At 47.4% G+C, this 18,931-nt stretch overlaps 1 protein-coding gene across 1 annotated transcript in view; it reads left to right on the forward strand.

The window, feature by feature from the left end:
* The window catches only part of prkd3 (protein kinase D3), a 595,703-nt gene that overhangs the window by 387,588 nt on the left and 189,184 nt on the right, over positions 1–18,931 (forward strand). Inside the window, exons 6-7 of the mRNA XM_072511897.1 lie at positions 10,335–10,385; positions 18,379–18,568. Coding sequence (XP_072367998.1) covers positions 10,335–10,385; positions 18,379–18,568 — 241 coding nt within the window. The remainder of the gene's footprint in view (positions 1–10,334; positions 10,386–18,378; positions 18,569–18,931) is intronic.

Below are 18,931 nucleotides of genomic sequence, written 5' to 3' on the forward strand. Positions count from 1 at the left end.
CCGTGCTCCCAGAGTCGAGAAGGCAAGGTGTCTTGTGGCCATCGACTTTCACCGTCTTTGTCGCGGTTGCGAGGTTGTGTGGCTGGGACTGCTCGAGCGTGATGGAGACGAGCTGCGGCTGGTGTTGGTGGGCCCCGGGCTGGTCAGCGGCGGTTGTGGGTGATAAGTGGCCCGATGAGGTGCCCGACGAGCAGTGGTCCTGAGGCGCCGTCCAAAATGGCGCCGAAGATGGCGCCCACGGGGCGCACGTGGCGGGCGGCGTTAAAGATGGCTGCGCCCGCGGGTCGCACGAGGTCTGATAGGGGGAAGGTGGCGGCGCCCACAGGCCGCACGAGGTCTGATGAGGGGAAGATGGCGGCGCCCACGGGCTGCACGTGGGTTGCGGGGGCGAGAATGGCAGCGCCCACGGGTAGCACGTGGGGGTGCAGGAACAATGGGGCTGGATTCAGCGGCGATCGACCGGGCCTGGCACACCGCAGCAAAATGCCCTTTCTTCCCGCAGGCCTTGCAGAGTGCGCTCTGCGCCGGGCAGCGCTGCCGGGTGTGCTTTGTCTGCCCGCAGAAATAGCATTTAGGCCCCCCGGGGTTGGTTGGCTGCCGCGCGGTGCAGCCTTGGAGTTGGCTGGCGGCGGTCGCTGGTGGGGTCCACGATGTCCAGGAGGGGGGCGCCATGCGGTCGGGGGCGTACGCTTGTACATTACGGGAGGCTACCGTTAGTGAGGTCGTGAGTTGCTTGGTCGCCGCGAGGTCGAGCGTACCCCTTCTCAGACACTGGTGGATGTACGCCGACCCGATGCCCGTAACGAAAGTGTCCCTGATTAGGAGTTTGGAATGTTCAATGGCCAAAACTGCCTGGCAATCACAGTTCCTCGCCAGGGAGTTCAGGGCACACCAGAAATCTTCCAATGACTCACCGGGGAGTTGTTGCCGCGTGGACAGGAGGTGCCTGGCATAGAGTTTGTTGATCAGCCGTGGGTAATTCTCTTTCAGAAGCGCCATGGCCTCAGTGTAGTTGGGCCCGTCCCGGATAAGAGGAAAAATATTGGAGCTCAACCGTGTGTACAGGATCTGGAGTTTCTGTGCTTCTGAGGGTTGTTCTGTCGCTGATCCGATGTAGGCTTCAAAAAAAACTAGCCAGTGGTTGAAGGCCAACGTGGCGTTGTCTGCTTGAGGGTGCAGCTGCAGGCGACCTGGCTTGATGCGAAGGTCCATCGCTGTAAAATCTCTGCGTAATAAATTGATGCACTATCAATTACAAATAGACGAGAGTAGAGAGTAATTGAGGCTTTATTAAGCAGAGATGTGTTGCCTCCTGCAGCTGCTGCCGAAATGGTTGCAGCTCGGTGAGCACACAAATTTATACTCCGCCTACTGGGCGGAGCCAGCAGGCAGTGATCTACCCCCGTACTTGTAGTACAGGAGCCTTACCGTATTACATCTCATATGTGTACTATATACAAACAGTGGTGACTACCACAAGGAGAAAGGCCGATGTCGTGGCCTTCGCCTCTGATTGCACGTTGGCGAATTTTGTGGAGTGGCGGTCGGCATCGGCACCGGGGGTAGCAGCACGGCTGGGTGACCTGTACGACTTTCTGCGGTTCGAGAAGATAACTCATAGAATCATAGCAATTACAGTGCAGAATGGGGCCATTCGGCCCATCGAGTCTGCACCGGCTCTTGGAAAGAGCACCCTACCAAGGTCCACACCTCCATCCTATCCCCACAACACAGCAGCCCCACCCAACACTAAGGGCAATTTTGGACACTAAGGGCAATTTAGCATGGCCAATCCACCTAACCTGCACATCTTTGGACTGTGGGAGGAAACCGGAGCTCCCGGAGGAAACCCACGCGCACACAGGGAGAATGTGCAGACATCGCACAGACAGTGACCCAAGCCGGGAATCGAACCTGTAACCCTGGAGCTGTGAAGCAATTGTGCTATCCACAATGCTACCGTGCTGCCCCTAAGTATGAGTTAAGGGGCTCAGTGGGGGAGTTTTAGAAAAGGTGGGGGATGTTTGTGACTGTTTGAGGAGCTATTTGTTGCAGGGGAGTGAGGAGGGGGGGGGGGGGGGGGGGGGGGGGGAGTTGATAGAGGGGAAAAATCTGTACAGACTGTATAATTGATTGTTGGGAAGTATGTTTCCCGGGGTGTTTACTTGCTGTAACCTGCTTTGATACAAGTTTGTAATAAAATACATTTTAAAAACAAAAGATTGAGATGGATGACAGCATTGCAAGAGGAGTTAAATTGATAGTTTGCAGTGAGCATGCAAGCTTAGAAGCAAGAGAAAAGTCGAGGGGAATTGGGACAGCATGACAGGATGAGTACATGGGAAATTCAAGTAATCGACAGTAGGAAACTTGAGGCCAAATTGTCTCTCCAACTCTCACCCAAAATTCTACCCTGAGACATTGCTCGCTCCTTTTCAGTCACACTGCATCGGACCTCATTACAGCCTTTGTTCAAACATGGACAAAAGAGCTGAATGCCGAAGGTGAGAGCGATTGCCCTGGGCATCAAGACAGCATTTGATCAAGTATGGCATCAAGGAGCCCTAGCTAAACTGTAGTCAATGGGAATCAGGGGGAAAACTCTCCGCTGGTTGGAGTCATACTTGGCACAAAGGAAGATGGTTGTGGTGGTTGGAGGTCAATTATCTCAGCTCCAGGACATCACTGCAGGGGTTCCTCAGGATAGTGTCATGGGCCCAATTATCTTCAGCTGCTTCATCAATGACCTGCCTTCCATCATAAGGGTCAGAAGTGGGGATTTTTGCGGATGACTGCAAATGTTCAGCACCATTCGCAACTCCTCAGATAATGAAGCAGTCCATATCCAAATGCAGCAAGACCTGGACAAGATCCAGGCTTGGGCTGACAAGTGGCAAGTTACATTCATGCCACACAAGTGGCAGGCAATGATCATCTCCGACAAGAGAGGATCTAACCACGGCTGCTTGACATTCAATGGCATTACCATTGCTAAATCCCCCACAATCAACTTCCTGGGTGTTACCATTGATCAGAAACTGAACTGGACTAGCCATATTAGTACTGTGGCTACCAGGGCAGGTCAAAGGCTAGGAATCCTATGATGGATAACTCACCTCCTGACCCCAAAGCCTGTCCGCCATCTACAAGGCACAAGTCAGAAGTGTAATGGAATACTCTCCAATTGCCTGCATAAGTGCAGCTCCAACAACACTGAAGAAGCTCGACACCATCCAAGATAAAGCCACCCGCTTGATTGCTCCCCCTTCCACAAACATTCAACCCCTCCGCCACAGACGGAACCGTGGCAGCCGTGTGCAGTAACTCACCAAGGTTCCTTAAACAGCACTTTCCAAACCCGTGGCCACTACCATCTAGAAGGACGAGCAGCAGATACCTGGGAATTCCACCGCCTGGAGGTTCCCGTTCAAGTCACTCACCACCCTGACTTGGAAATATACCGCCGTTCCTTCACTGTCACTGGGGCAATATCCTGGAACTTCCTCCCTAACAGCACAGTGGGTGTACCTACACCTCAAGAACTGCAGCGGTTCAAGAAGTCAACTCACGACCACCTTCTGAAGGACAACTAGGGATGGGCAATAAATCGGGCAAATCAATTAAAGCAGTGACGCCCACATCCCGTACATGAATAAAAAAAAATATTACATCCACCTGAAGGGAATAAGGAAAGATAAAGAGAAAAGCAAACAAAAAAGTGGAGAGAGAGGCAGTAGATGAGGAGCAGCAGCATGAAGACAATAAGAGAGAGCATATTCTCCAATTTGACATGTGTATCCATATTGTGTTCAGAATCCTCAGCTGCAATAATGAGTATTCCAGTATGACTTAACCCTTACCAAACCTCTAAAGTTACGGTTTCTTTTTCTTTGTGCAGGATAATTATCAGTAATTGCCCCTTGTAAAATCTAAAGCATGCAAGTTCATTTTTCATGCTGTCCAGTAAATATAACTGTCATCTAAGCAATTGAAGAAAAACAGTATGAAGTCTGGATCGTGAAAAGGCTATTTGGTTCACTAAATATGTTCCATCTACAGAGTATATATAATCTGTCCCAGCAGGGACTCAGTCCTGCTTAAATACTAAACTGAGGGAAAATATGCCAGCATGATTGCTGGTGGGAAACTTGTGATCAGACTAGACATTTGTTTTACACCTCATCCAATTCTGCTTTCCATTGAAGTGAATGGAAAATAAAAGCAGGACATAAAAAGAGGAATCTGATCCTGTCCGTTCCCTGCTGGGTGCATTGGGTAACAGTTCCCCACCACAGTATTTCTATATGCATTCACCACTATTACTTAAACCTAAACCTGAGCAGTTTATTTGCCACAGATGGCATTCCCAGCTGCACAGCAGCTAATGTGTGCCACTGAGAATTTTAATGCAGTCTATACTTATCACTATATAGCCTTCAATCTCATTCCTAACCAGATATTTATGCTGTTCTTTTTTTAGAGGAGTTAATTGATACAGTATTAATTATGTTACTGAGTGTTCCACATATTCACTATCCCATAGGAAAATAATTTCTACTGAACTCCAACTTCGCTTGAAGCTTTTTAATTTTGGTAATCCTAGTTCTACACTTTGTGCAAGTTAAGTCGTACATTTACATCTGCGTTATCCATGACCCTCAGTATTTCAAAGATGTGAATCAGTTTTTGGATCTCCCTTTTATTTTTAAATTTGAAGTACCCAATTCTTTTTTTTCCAATTTGAGGGGCAATTTAGCGTGGCCAATCCACCTATCCTGCACATCTTTGGGTTGTAGAGGTAAGACCCATGCAAATACAGGGAGAATGTGCAAACTCCACATGGACAGTGTCCCGGGACCGGGATCGAACCCGGGTCCTAAGCACTGTGAGACAGAGGTGCTAACCGCTGCGCCCCCATGCCGCCTGGATCTCCCTTTTTAAATGAAATCCAGTTGGATTTATTAGGGCATTGGAAGTGAAGATGGACTGTGACCTAGAACCACACTCATGACTCTTCTCAACCGTTTCCAAAATGCTTGTCATTTTGGAGATAGTTTCATAAATACTCCAAAAATAATTTCATGACAAGGTTCCAGAAAAACAACATGACCAATGATCCGTATAAGTTTCGTGTAGCTTACTTCAACCTGTAATGATGCAATGTTGACAGATGTTACAGTTCTTACTTTGCCTTGCTGACAACAATCTGACATTGAAGAGCCTCTTTTGCTTTCTCATGACGTAAAATCCTTCTTTAATTTTCCACATTCTAGCCCTTTAATTTTAGACAGCTTTCTATTAGATACTTATGGTGTTCACTAACATTTTTTTGAATGAATGGTTCAATATATCCCAAAGCGCCACATTACTTTCAACTGATCCCAAATTCTCATCTCTGAATTGTATCCAGCAATCTGTTCAAAGCTGCAATTTGAGATAATAAGACGTTCAATCTCCAATGCAGTTTAGGTTTTCCAGGCAGTTGACTTCATGGATATAGTCACAATGCAAAGCAATTTTGGTACAAAAGCAGAATTTGTAATAGAGATGGCATTCTCGAGAGCTAAGGACCAAGACAGCTGAAGACATGGCCGCAAATGGTGGAGCGAAGAAACTTGGGGATGCACAAGGTGCCAGAATTGGAGGAGTGCAGAGATTTTGGAGAGTTGTAGGGCTGGAGGAAGTTACAGAACTGGGGATGGGGTTGAAAACCGTACAGGATGCGCGCGTATTCTTCATCCGTAAATCTGAAAACCGAGCACATCCAAAAACCATGCTTTTTTTTAAACCTCATCGACCTTCAGCGCAGGACATCTTTTTTTGCCTGTACTGTTTACCGTTTGATTTTGTGGTGAACATGTCAAAAATAAATTTATTGTTATTCAATATTGTTATTCAGTGACACATCTTGCACTTCTATCCATTTTATATGCTTTAAATTATAGCTAGTTTAGGCTATTGTAATGTAAATTTGTATGTGGTATCTGAAAACTGAAATTATCTGAAATGCAGTGGGCCCTTAGGGTTTCGGATAAAGGATACTCAACCTGTATTTAAATTTTAAAACCTCCCAAATTCCAAGACGTGCTCATCCCAGTTTGTGCCCGAGACAAAGTATGGTTTGATCTGAATTTAAGATGATTGAATCATTGTTGACCAACTGAACCACATCTTGAGCTGAGGATGCATATTCTTGAGAATGGAAATCGGATTTTCTACTAGCGTGGGACAGTCCAAAGTGTTATTTTATCATCCTTCCCATAATATTATTGAGTAGTTTTGTAAATGTAGATGGGGCACTGATCTTGGAGTATGTGCTTGTACTGGCTAAAATCATGGGCGGGATTCTCCAATAATGGGGCTATGCCCCCAATCCAGTGTCGAAATGCGGGCGCTTCACCCTGGACTTCCCTGAAGAAACTCCAGAGTGATTCTCCTACCTGAAGGGAGCTAGCAGGGCCCCAAAGTGCTTCTCACAGCTCTGGCTGTGGATACGGGGCCCTGCACATCTGGTCGGGAGTCTGCGCATGCGCACGGCAGCGGCCTTCGGTGGCCGCCCAGTGCAACATGGCGGATTCTCACCGCGGACCGGCCCCAAATATAAGCCCCGACCCCCGAGATCGCGCGTGCCCGGGGCTCGGTGGCCCCAGATCGCTAGACACCCCTGGTGAAGGATCCCCCCCACCCCGCCCCCCACCAGGGAGGCCGCGCACTGACTCCAAGCCGCCACTGGCCGTTCCCGACAGGCAAAACATAGTTAGAACCACGCCATCGGGAACCCGGACAGTTTTCGTCGGAGAATCACCGTGGGGGCCTCTGTCAGTGGCCGCCTATCGTGCCGCATTGACAGCCCTTATGCGGACCGGATTTCGGGGTTGACGCCCATTCTCCGTCCCCGTGCTGACCACGATTTTGGTGTGGAGACTCGGAGAATCCCATCCCACGTCTTGAGATTTTTGGTTTTAAACATTTTATTTTTTGATTTTGTGACCTTTTTCCTTCAAAAGTTTCTTAATACAAGCATTTCATCAATTTTAAGAATATAAGAACATTTAAAAATAGAACCTGGGGTAGCCCATCTAACCGTTCAAACCCACTCCACCATTCAATAAGGTCAGAGCTGATGCATCCATGATGCATCCCTCCTGATGCATCCATCACCTTCTATTTTGAATATACTCCAAAAGCTGGGCATCCACAGATCACTGGGGGTGAGAATTTCAAAGATTCCACAGCCCTTTGAGTGAAGAAAGACTTCTTCATCTCCGTTCTAAATGGCTGACCCCTTATTGAGATCATCTTTAATTTTCTTAAACTTAATTGGAAAACTTGCATCATTCACGTTTAACTAACATTCTTTTCTAAATGCAGAAGTCCGAATGTTCAGTTATATAAAGCATCGGTTGACATACTTGTTTAGGTGTTCATTTCACTGTCAATAGTAATACCATTCTAAAGCTCAAATTAAATAGAGTTCATATTGAGGAATTCTACCATTTCTGACTACAGTTTAAGTATGTATTCCCCACATGCATATTAAAATTTGGAATAATGTAGGCACAATGTGAGGCTTCATTAACACGGGAAGTGAAGGAAGGAGCAGGCTCATTTCTTGGATATCTCCGATCAATGGGTCTGCATAGTTTCTGATTTTTTTCCACTTTGTACAACCAGTTATAGTAATCAAGATTGAGGGAACTGAATGATATTAGAGAACTGCTTCATCCATAATTCTGTGCACTGCCTCATTTATTGTTTGTTACTGTCCTTCTCCCGCAGCCTTTTTCGTTTGCTTAGCTGTTCTCCCGACTCCTTGAATTAAAAGCCCCTTTTTCCTGTACTTTGTGTAATGTAACTTATATTTGTACAATGCCTTTGATGCAATAAAACATCCTAAGCATTCAGCGAAAGGTGAGGGCTTTGAGCAGTAGGGTCAGGTTCACACACAGGAGTCTATGAATGTGAGTTGGACTCCAGAGTTTAAGATGATTTGCAATTTTTGTAGGTTGGAGTTGGATGTGGTGAGCCCACAGGCAGGTTTTCAGTAGTGCAGGGATGCGCTGGCAGACAACATTTCAGAGGTGGCAGTAGTTGATCTTGATGAAGACCAGATGAATTAAAAACCACCTTACTGTAGAGTTGGACTTTGAGATTGTGCACATGATCCGAGCAAGCAGCTAGGGAGGAAGGTGGAATAGTTACCAATAATACAAGATTCCAGGTGGGAACAGAACAGGGACTTCAGTCTTGCTGATTTTGACTTTAATATTAATAAGGTAGTTGGACAGCATGGGATGGTTATGGGGTCAACAGCAAAGAGTGAGAGGTGGCATTGGTTATCTTTAGCAGACTGAAATAAGCTGATTTCATATTCCTGTATGATACCAAATAGCTATATTTAGTAGTAGTAAGGACCAAGGATAAAACGCTGAGTGAACTGAAAGTGGCAGTATGCAAAAGGAAATTGTTGGAGCTGAACAAATTCATTGGGATTATTAGAGATAGAATGAAGGAACGTTTACAGAAGATAATTCCATCATCAACTGTTGACAAATACCAACTGTGATAAAGGTTGAAGACAGAGTAAATCATATTACAAAAGATAATGTGGATGTATGGCAGTGTCAGCGTTATGAGCAGAATGGAAAATCAGGTGGAAACACTCAGGAAATGATGAGAATTGAGTACATAATTATGTGTTCACACTTTGCCTAATCGCCTTTGAAAGGAGCGAGCAGTATTTTGAGAGACTAGAGCCACTGAGGATGAACTGTTTAGGGAGAAGAAGAGTTTTTAAATTGCTGTGAAAAAGAGACATGCTGTCAAAGCTTTTCAACTTACACTCATCAGACACAACGCTAAATTTCAAAGGAAGCAACAATAGTACCACATGAGAAAAGGGTGCTGATTGTTGGCAAGTTGATTCTGGTTGAAGCATTGCCATGAAAAAAAGCAAGGAACTATCATCTCCCATTCTATAGTTTAATTCAAAAAAGGCACAATGCCTGGACATGTTTCTTTTGCTTGCAGAGGACAGGCCCCTGCATGTGAATATGTGCAGCTTTTAACAAGTTAAATGAGTTAAGAATTACACTAACAATCAATTTAAGATTATCAACTAAGAATCCCTACAGTACAGAAGGAGGCTATTCGGCCCACTGAGTCTGCATCGGCATCCTATCTAGACCCACTCCCCCACCCCATCCCCATAACCCAACCTAACTTTTGGACACTTAAGGGGCAACTTAGCATAGCCAATTCACTTAATCTGCATATCTTTGGACTATGGGAGGAAACCCAGTGTACCCAGAGGAAACCCACGCAGACATGGGGAGAACGTGCAAACGCCATACAGGCAGTCACCTAAGGCCAGAATTGAACCCGGGTCCTTGGTGCTGTGAGGCAACAGTGCTAACCATTTTGCCACTGTGCCTTTATTAAACAGCTTTATTCTCTTCTAAAATCTTGGCACATTGAATCCAGAATTACTGATGATGGTAGCAACAGATTAATTTGTCCACAGGGTCTGGGGAAGTTTTATTTCAAGTGTAGATCAGTCTACTCTGCCTCTCGGCCACCAACAATGTGGTGGACTTTCAATGTGGCTCAATTACACTTTCCCGAAGTTGCATATATTCATATGCAGGGACCTGTTCTCTGTCGGAAGTGCTGCCTTACGGATGAGACATTAATTTGATGCCCCAAGTGAACTTGAGTGAATATGAAAGATCCTGTAGCGCTATTTTGAAGAAGACCCGAGGAGTAGATCCCTAGTCTACTGGCCAATTTTTATCCCTCAATCAACATCACCCAAACAGCTTATTCGATCATTATTCCATTGCTATTTGTAGTAGTTGCTATGTGCAAACAATAACATTACTTTTAAAATGTGTCATGGGCTATACAGCACTTTTGAGGTGTCTGGCGGTCATGAAAAGTATATAAATGCAAGTCTTTTATTTTTTTTGAAATCACCAGGGAAAACATTTTAAAACACACATTGCAGTGTATTTTTAGTTTGTGACTTGATTTATTATCTCAATTAATTACTTATGGCAGAGCTTCACCAAGAGACTCTTGCATAAGCACAGATAAAGACAATTTCTGGCAAATGTGCTCATCTTTTTAGAATTTGTGATTTTGAGGGTAAAGGAATGACCTAAGCATTTTGGCGTTCTGCTTATAAATGCTAAGAAATGGAGTTGAATCCGGGATTTCCTTGGGTGTTCGTACAGATTTGATGATGGTGTCTGGAAGGAAAAAGGGAACTGTGTAAATTTGCTTCAGACTTTTGTCTGTATTAATTGTTTTCCTCCGTGCTGATCTCTCCACAGGGACTCCAAACTGGGATCCAACCAAGAAATGATGAAGTTCGTTTAATCAAGGTAAAGGAATGGTTAGAAACCCCAGAAATTTATTTTCTGTTGGAGTCAAATGTTCAGTTATCAGTTTTAAGGTATGCTTTTTTTCCTGTATGGTCCTTGTGTTCTCTAAAGAAAAAAAATTCATGTTCACTCTCCTAGTTACAAATATTTATAACTTGCTTGTGGCTCTCTAATCCAAACAGTTTCATATTTGTTTGCAAGGCATCTATACAAACTATCTGAAATTTTGGGAGTAATATTTTAGCTTGTGCATTAGATCACCACATGGAAGGTGTTCTCTGAGAGGAAGCAAGTAGCACAGATTTGCACATCATCAGGAATGGGAACGTTGAGTGGAATTGTGGTGCTGTCGAACCTACATTTAGTCATTTTGTGTATTTAGAATTGATGAGTGAGAAAAGGCCAGCTGGGTTATCAAATCTGTCCCATGGCCGATCGTGAGTGGGCATGTTTTCACTCTTCACACACACACACACACACACGCGCGCAAACTCCCGTTCCTCAGTTATGGTTATACAATCTCCCAAGAGAGAAAATTGAAAAATGGAGAAAAACCTAAAACCAAAAAGTGAAATGCTCTGGAAAATTCCTCTCTGACATCCTCAACTGATCAAAACCAGTCCAGACAATTACCAGGATCATGTATTATCTATAAAGAGACTTATTTCTGCCCCATTCAAGAGCCAGTCCAACTCACTCTTGAAGGTATACAGAGCCAACGCCCACCGCCATGTATTCCAGAGACCCACTATTCTCTGAGAGAAGTAATGTTTAATGTCCAGTCCGTTAGTGTTTAAAGTCATATCCCAAATGGCTAAACTGGAAAAAAATTGATCAATAAGCATGGTATTCAGCTCTTTCATTTTCTAACCCTCTTTATCAGGTCCCCTCTTAAGCCTACACTGCTCTAAGATAAATAGATCAAGCTCTTTGACCCCCCCATCTTGAGGTTCTTTTAAGCAAGGAATCATTCGTGAAGCTCTCCTCTGTCCATTTTTAGCTTTTGCCACGTAATAAAACTGGGTTAAGTACTCCAGGTGGAGTCTGATCAGTGGCTTGTATAGTTGCAAAAGAAAAAAAATCCCTAGACTCCTGCAACACATTGAACACAGCATAGGGAGATGACAGAAATTCAAAGTTGGCAAGCAGCATCATTTTTTTTTTAATGGCTACATTGTATAAGTGTATGATGTAAATGTAACGGGCTAAAATGTCCACTCAAGACTTCCGGTTGCGGCGATGCACTGCTGAGCCGCACATTTTGGCAGCTCCCGATCTAACGGACTTTTGGGCTCTTTTTGGGAGCCCCAACGGAATTTTTTTTGGACCAAACCCAGTGTGGAGTGACGAAGGAAGGAGTCCCCCCGGGTGTGTATGGAAAGGATCGGTGGTAGTGGCCAGATTGCAAAGGATCCTTTGGAGCAGCGGCAGAGAAGAGAAGGAAGAAGCAAGATGGCGACGGTTGGAGCCCAGACGACATGGGGTCCGGACCAGTAGGAATTCCTCCGACGGTGTGTGGAGGAATTAAAGAAGGAGGTGCTGGCGCCGATGTTATTGGCAATCGAAAGGCTAAAAGAAACGCAAAAGGCCCAGGCGATAGAGCTCCGTGGGGTGAAGGCGAAGGCATCTGAGAACGAGGTTGAGATTCTGGGCCTAGCGGTAAAAATGGAGACGCACGAGGCGCTACATAAGAGGTGTATCGAAAGGCTCAAAGTCCTGGAGAACAGCTCGAGGGGAAAGAACCTCCGGACTCTGGGTCTCCCCGAGGGAGTGGAGGGAGCTGATGTTGGGGCTTATGTGAGCACGATGCTCCATTCGCTAATGGGAGCTGAGGTCCCCTCGGGCCCCCTGGAGGTGGAAGGGGCTCACCGGGTCCTTGTGAGGAGACCAAAGGCCGGAGAACCACCAAGGGCGATAGTGGTGAGATTTCACCGCTTCACCGACAGAGGCGGTTTTGAGCTGGGCCAAGAAGGTACGGAGTAGCAGGTGGGAGAATGCGGTGATACGAGTGTATCAGGACTGGAGCGTGGAGGTGGCGAGAAGGAGGGCGAGCTTTAACCGGGCCAAGGCGGTGCTTCACAAGAAGAAAATAAAGTTTGGGATGCTGCAGCCGGCGCGATTGTGGGTCACGCACCAAGGCAAACATTACTACTTTGAAACGTTGGATGAGGCATGGACCTTCATCCAAGAAGATAAATTGGACCAGAACTGAGGGACTGATGCTGTGGGGGAGACGACTATGTTGATGTATAGAAATGTAAATTAGAGAATGGGAGGTTCACAGTATCGGGATGATAGACGGGGTTTTTTTCTCTTCTTGACGGGGGGGGACACTGAGAAATGTGGGCGCCGGTGGAAAAAGGGACTGGGGGGGGGGGGGGGGGGATGGGGAATGGGGGAGCTGCGCCATGGGGGGTGGGGCCGATCCAGGAAAGCGTGGTTTTTCCCCACGCTAGGGAGATGATGGCGGGAAGATAGGCGCAAGGAGGTGAGAGTTCCACACACGGGGGGGGGGGGGTCGTCAAGGAGAGAGCGGGGGAAGCCGGGGTCAGTTGGAGTCAGCTGACATTCGGAAGCATCATGGGGGGAATACCCATGCTAGATGGGGATCTAGCGGGCGGGGGGGTCAACTGGGTTGCTGCTGCTGGGAGCGAGAGGGAGCTGGCAAGGGAAGAGGTGGTCGGGACGAGGGTGCGCCGCCTGGGAGACGGGTGGGTGCGCGGGACCTGGACGAGGGACTGGCCTAGAATAGGGGATGGCTAGTCGGCGCGGGGGGGGGGGGGGGGGGGGGGGAGAGGATCCGGCTGATCACGTGGAATGTGAGAGGCCTAAATGGGCCGATTAAGAGGGCCCGAGTGTTCGCGCACTGAAAAGGACTGAAGGCAGACGTGGTCATGCTTCAGGAGACGCATCTGAAGGTGGCGGATCAGGTTAGGTGAAGGAAAGTATGGGTGGGACAGGTGTTCCACTCAGGGTTGAACGCAAAAAATAGAGGGGTGGCGATGTTGGTGGGGAAACGGGTGTCGTTCGAGACTAGGAATATAGTGGTGGACAACGGTGGTAGATATGTGATGGTGAGTGGTAGATTGCAGGGAAAGGAGGTCGTGCTGGTAAGTGCATATGCCCCGAACTGGGACGACGCGGGATTTATGAAGCGGATGCTGGGACGTATCCCGGACCTGGAGGTGGGAAACCTGGTAATGGGGGGGGGGGGGTGGATTTCAATACTGTGCTGGATCCAGGGTTAGATTGGTCTAGATCCAGGACCGGAAGAAGGCCGGCAGCGGCCAAGGTGCTCAGGGGGTTTATGGAGCAAATGGGGGGAGTGGATCCGTGGAGATTTGCCAGGCCATTGGCCAAAGAGTTCTCCTTTTTCTCCCATGTCCATAAGGTATACTCCCGGATAGATCTGGGGCTGGTTTAGCACACTGGGCTAAATCGCTGGCTTTTAAAGCAGACCAAGGCAGGCCAGCAGCACGGTTCAATTCCCGTACCAGCCTCCCCGAACAGGCGCCGGAATGTGGCGACTAGGGGCTTTTCACAGTAATTTAATTGAAGCCTACTTGTGACAACAAGCGATTTTCATTCATTCATTTCATTTACATTTCATTGTTTTGAGCAGGGCACTGATTTCGAGGGTGGCAGGAACGGAATATTCGGCCACAGCCGTTTCAGACCATGCCCCGCACTGGGTGGATCTGGAACTAGGAGAGGAGAGGGAACAGCGCCCACTCTGGCGACTGGATGTGGGACTATTGGCGGATGAGGGGGTCTGTGGAAGGGTGCGGGGATGTATTGAGAGGTACCTGGAGGCCAATGATGACGGTGAGATCCAGGTGGGGGTAGTATGGGAAGCGCTGAAGGTGGTGGTTAGGGGAGAGTTGATCTCCATTAGGGCTTGCAAGGAGAAAAAAGAGGGCAAAGAAAGGGAGAGATTAGTGGGGGAGATTTTGAGTGTGGATAAAAGATATGCGGAGGCCCCGGACGAAGGACTATATAGAGAGAGGCGAAGACTTCAGACGGAGTTTGACCTGCTGACCACAGGGAAGGCAGAGGCACAGTGGAGGAAGGCACAGGGGATGAGATACATATATGGGGAAAAGGCGAGCCGGTTGCTGGCCCACCAGCTTCGTAAGAAGATAGCGGCGAGGGAAATAGGGGGAGTTAGGGATGATACGGGAACTACGGAGCGGAGAGCAGGGAAGGTAAATGAGGTGTTTAAGACCTTTTACGAGAGGCTATATAGGTCCCAACCCCCGGAGGGAAAAGAGGGGATGCAACAGTTTCTGGACCAACTAAGGTTCCCGAGGGTAGAGGAGCAGGAGGTGGCAGGTCTGGGGGCGCCGATTGGGGTGGATGAGGTGACTAAAGGGCTGGGGAACATGCAGGCAGGGAAGGCCCCGGGACCAGACGGGTTCCCGGTGGAATTTTACAGGAAATATGTGGACTTGTTGGCCCCGCTGCTGGCGAGAACCTTTAACGAGGCCAGAGAAGGGGGGACTCTACCCCCGACAATGTCGGAGGCGACAATATCACTAATCCTGAAGCGTGATAAAGATCCGCTGCAATGCGGGTCATATAGGCCTATCTCGCTCCTGAATGTAAACGCCAAGTTGCTGACAAAAGTGCTAGCGACGAGGATCGAGGATTGTGTTCCGGGGGTGGTACATGAAGACCAGACAGGGTTTGTAAAGGGGAGACAATTGAATGTCTACGTGCGACGGCTGTTGGGGGTGATAATGATGCCCCCAGCGGAGGGGGAGGCAGAGATAGTGGTAGCGATGGATGCAGAGAAGGCATTCGATAGGGTAGAGTGGGAGTATTTATGGGAGGTGTTGAGGAGGTTTGGGTTCGGGGAGGGGTTTGGCAGTTGGGTCAAACTCCTCTATGGGGCCCCAGTGGCAAGTGTAGTCACAAATCGGCAGAGATCGGAGTATTTTCGGTTACATAGGGGAACAAGGCAGGGGTACCCCCTGTCCCCATTACTGTTCGCGCTGGCAATTGAACCACTGGCCATAGCGCTGAGAGACTCTTGGAAATGGAGGGGGGTGGTTAGAGGGGGAGAGGAACACCAAGTGTCACTCTACGCAGATGACCTACTGCTGTATGTGGCGGATCCTGTGGAGGGGATGACAGAGGTTATGCAGATATTGAGGGAGTTTGGAGATTTTTTGGGATATAGGCTTAATATGGGGAAGAGTGAGCTTTTCGTAGTACACCCCGGGGATCAGGGAAGAGGGATAGACGCCCTGCCGTTAAGGAGAGTGGAAAGGAGCTTCCGATATTTGGGGATTCAGGTAGCCAAAAGCTACACAAACTCAATCTGACGCGGCTGGTGGAGCAGATGGAGGAGGATTTCAAGAGGTGGGATATGCTGCCGCTCTCACTGGCGGGCAGAGTGCAGGTGGTAAAGATGATGGTCCTCCCAAGGTTTCTTTTTGTGTTTCAATGTCTCCCCATTTTGATCACTAAGGCCTTTTTTAAGAAAATAGATAGGAGTGTTATGAGTTTTGTGTGGGCAGGGAAGACCCCGAGGGTAAGGAGGGGGTTCCTGCAGCGCAGCAGGGACAGAGGGGGACTGGCGTTGCCGAATCTGGACGACTATTACTGGGCCGCCAATGTGGCGATGGTCTACAAGTGGATGAGGGAGGGAGAGGGGGTGGCATGGAAGAGGCTGGAGATGGCGTCCTGTAAAGGAACGAGCCTAAAGGCGCTGGTGACGGCGCCGCTACCGCTTTCCCCGAAAAGGTATACCAGTGCTGGTGGCAACCTTAAGGATCTGGGGGCAATGGAGGCGACAGTGGGGGGTGACGGGTGCCTCGGTGTGGTCCCCGATCAGGAATAACCACAGGTTTGTCCCAGGAAGGATGGACGGAGGGTTCCAGAGCTGGCAACGAGCAGGAATTAGGAAACTGAGAGATTTGTTTATAGGCGGGACGTTTGCGAGCCTGGGAGCGCTGGAGGAAAAGTATGAGTTGCCCCCGGGGAACAATTTCAGATACATGCAAGTGAGTGCGTTTACGAGGCAACAGGTGAGGGAATTTCCGCTGCTCCCGACACAGGGGATCCAGGATAGAGTGATTTTGGGGGTATGGGTCGGGGAGGGCATAGTGTCCGAAATATATCAGGAGATGAGAGACGAGGGGGAGGCGCTGGTAGAGGAGCTGAATGGAAAATGGGAAGAAGAGCTGGGGGAGGAGATTGAGGAGGGTCTGTGGGCTGATGCCCTAAATAGGGTAAATTCCTCTTCCTCGTGTGCCAGGCTTAGCCTGATACAATTCAAGGTTCTACACAGAGCACACATGACGGGAGCAAGGCTGAGCAGGTTCTTCGGAGTGGAGGACAGGTGCGGGAGGTGCTTGGGAAGTCCGGCGAACCACACGCATATGTTCTGGTCGTGTCCGGCACTGAATGAGTACTGGAGGGGAGTGGCAAGAGTGATTTCAAAGGTGGTGAAGGTCCGGGTCAAGCCAGGCTGGGGGTTAGCTATATTTGGGGTAGCGGAAGAGCCGGGAGTGCAGGAGGCGAAAGAGGCCGATATTCTGGCCTTTGCAGCCCTGGGAGCCTGGCGAAGGATCTTACTTATGTGGAAGGAAGCGAAACCCCCCGGCGTGGAGGCCTGGATAAACGACATGGCAGGGTTCATAAAACTGGAACGGATGAAGTTTGCGTTGAGAGGATCGGTTCAGGGGTTCTCCAGGCGGTGGCAACCGTTCCTTGACTATCTCGCGGAACGTTAAGGGAAAATAGATCGTCAGCAGCCCGGAGGGGGGGCGGGGGGTGGGGGGAGCACTATTTTTTGTTACTTTCCTTGTTCACTATTTTATTTAGATAATGTTACTTATTAGTTATTGTGTTATCTCTTATGTTGATTTGTAAAGTGGAAAAATTGTGTTTGAAAACTTTAATAAAATATATTTTATTAGAAAATGTCCACTCAAGATTCGTCGCAATGATGGAAGAAAAAGAGGTTGAATGGACACAGGGTCACTAATGGAATTGTAAATGCTGACACGGACTGATTGGGCTGAATGGCCTGTTTTTATGATGTAACGAGCATGTCTAGTGAGATGTGCCTGGGCTGCATGAGATTGACTGAATTCCCAGTCTCTTCCAATGTTGTCGGGGACTGTTTTGGAACTAATAAATCATAAAATCCTTACAGTGCAGAAGGAAGCCTTTGGCCCATTGAGTCTGCACCGAGAAAGAGTATTCTACCCAAGTTCACTTCCCCACCCTATCCCAATAACCTCTTAACCCAACCTACACATCTTTTCTGAACACTAAGGGGCAATTTAGCATAGCCAATCCACCTAACCTGAACATTTTTGCACCGTGGGAGGAAACCCACGCAGACACGGGGAGAACATGCAAACTCCACAGAGACAGTGACTCAAGGCCAGAATTGAACCCGGATCCCAGGCATTGTGAGGGTGCAGTTCTAACCAAAGTGCCACCGTCATGGAACATTGGCTTAATTTGTTGGTTGTGTTCCATCTTTGGTAATATGCCATGTTCTGTATCTCACCTGGTTGTGTTCGTACATTGTTCCTGAATTATAAAGAAAATGAAGAATGTTGTGTTGTGTTTCGACTGTTTGGGAAAATCAGATTTCCTGTGGACCAGGGTTTTTTCAGGATGGGACTTTGAATGTTTTCTCACTTTCTATTCCCTTGGACCTCCCTATGTCATTCGACATTCAGAAAACAGGTCGATACCTTATTTCCAACTCTGTGAACTCTGAATTGGAGCTGCACAAATATGACCCGAGGTTCATTTCCTCCAATTTTTTTTTCTCTCGGGAGTTGCTGGGCTTACCAACTCGATGCCACTTAAGAAATCACACTGGTCAACTTTCACACAAATATATGTGTTTTAGTGTGTTCTGACTAATAACTAATTTATTTAACTTTAAGCGTTTAAAATGTCTGTGTCATGTAAACAGTTTCACTTTAACATAGACTAAAGTCATTTCATGTAATTGACATTGCAGCGTTGCCACCAGGAAACCAGCAAAAGAATTCCCTCATGGAGTGGACGTCCAATCTGGATGGAAAAGATGGTATTGGGGAGGGTCAAAGTACCACATACCTTTGTCATACACTCCTACACACGTCCCACCATCTGTCAATATTGCAAGCGATTATTAAAAGGACTGTTTCGGCAAGGAATGCAATGTAGAGGTAAAAGATGTACACGTAATATTATCAGTGGCTAAAGTAATGTATTCCCATTTTGGGGTCATAACTGCTGAAGTTATTCAATAACAATATTTTATTACTGGCCCACAAATTATACTATCCAATATTACCACGTGAATTCTGAGCTTGCGTTAAATCACAGATGAAGTAACTTCATATGAAAGCATTAGTTATGTGTATGCTAATACTACAGTGTAATATCTGGATGTTTACAGCTGTTGTCTTGTAAACATTTTTATCATTTTCTGTTTATCCAAGTATATAAGCATTCTAATCCATTATTTCTTAATTGATTTAACATTTTCAATCACATTGTTTCTCCAGCTTATATATAATATTTGGAAG

This window comes from Scyliorhinus torazame, chromosome 1 (genome assembly GCF_047496885.1).
Source record: "Scyliorhinus torazame isolate Kashiwa2021f chromosome 1, sScyTor2.1, whole genome shotgun sequence".
Taxonomy (NCBI): Eukaryota; Metazoa; Chordata; class Chondrichthyes; order Carcharhiniformes; family Scyliorhinidae; genus Scyliorhinus; species Scyliorhinus torazame.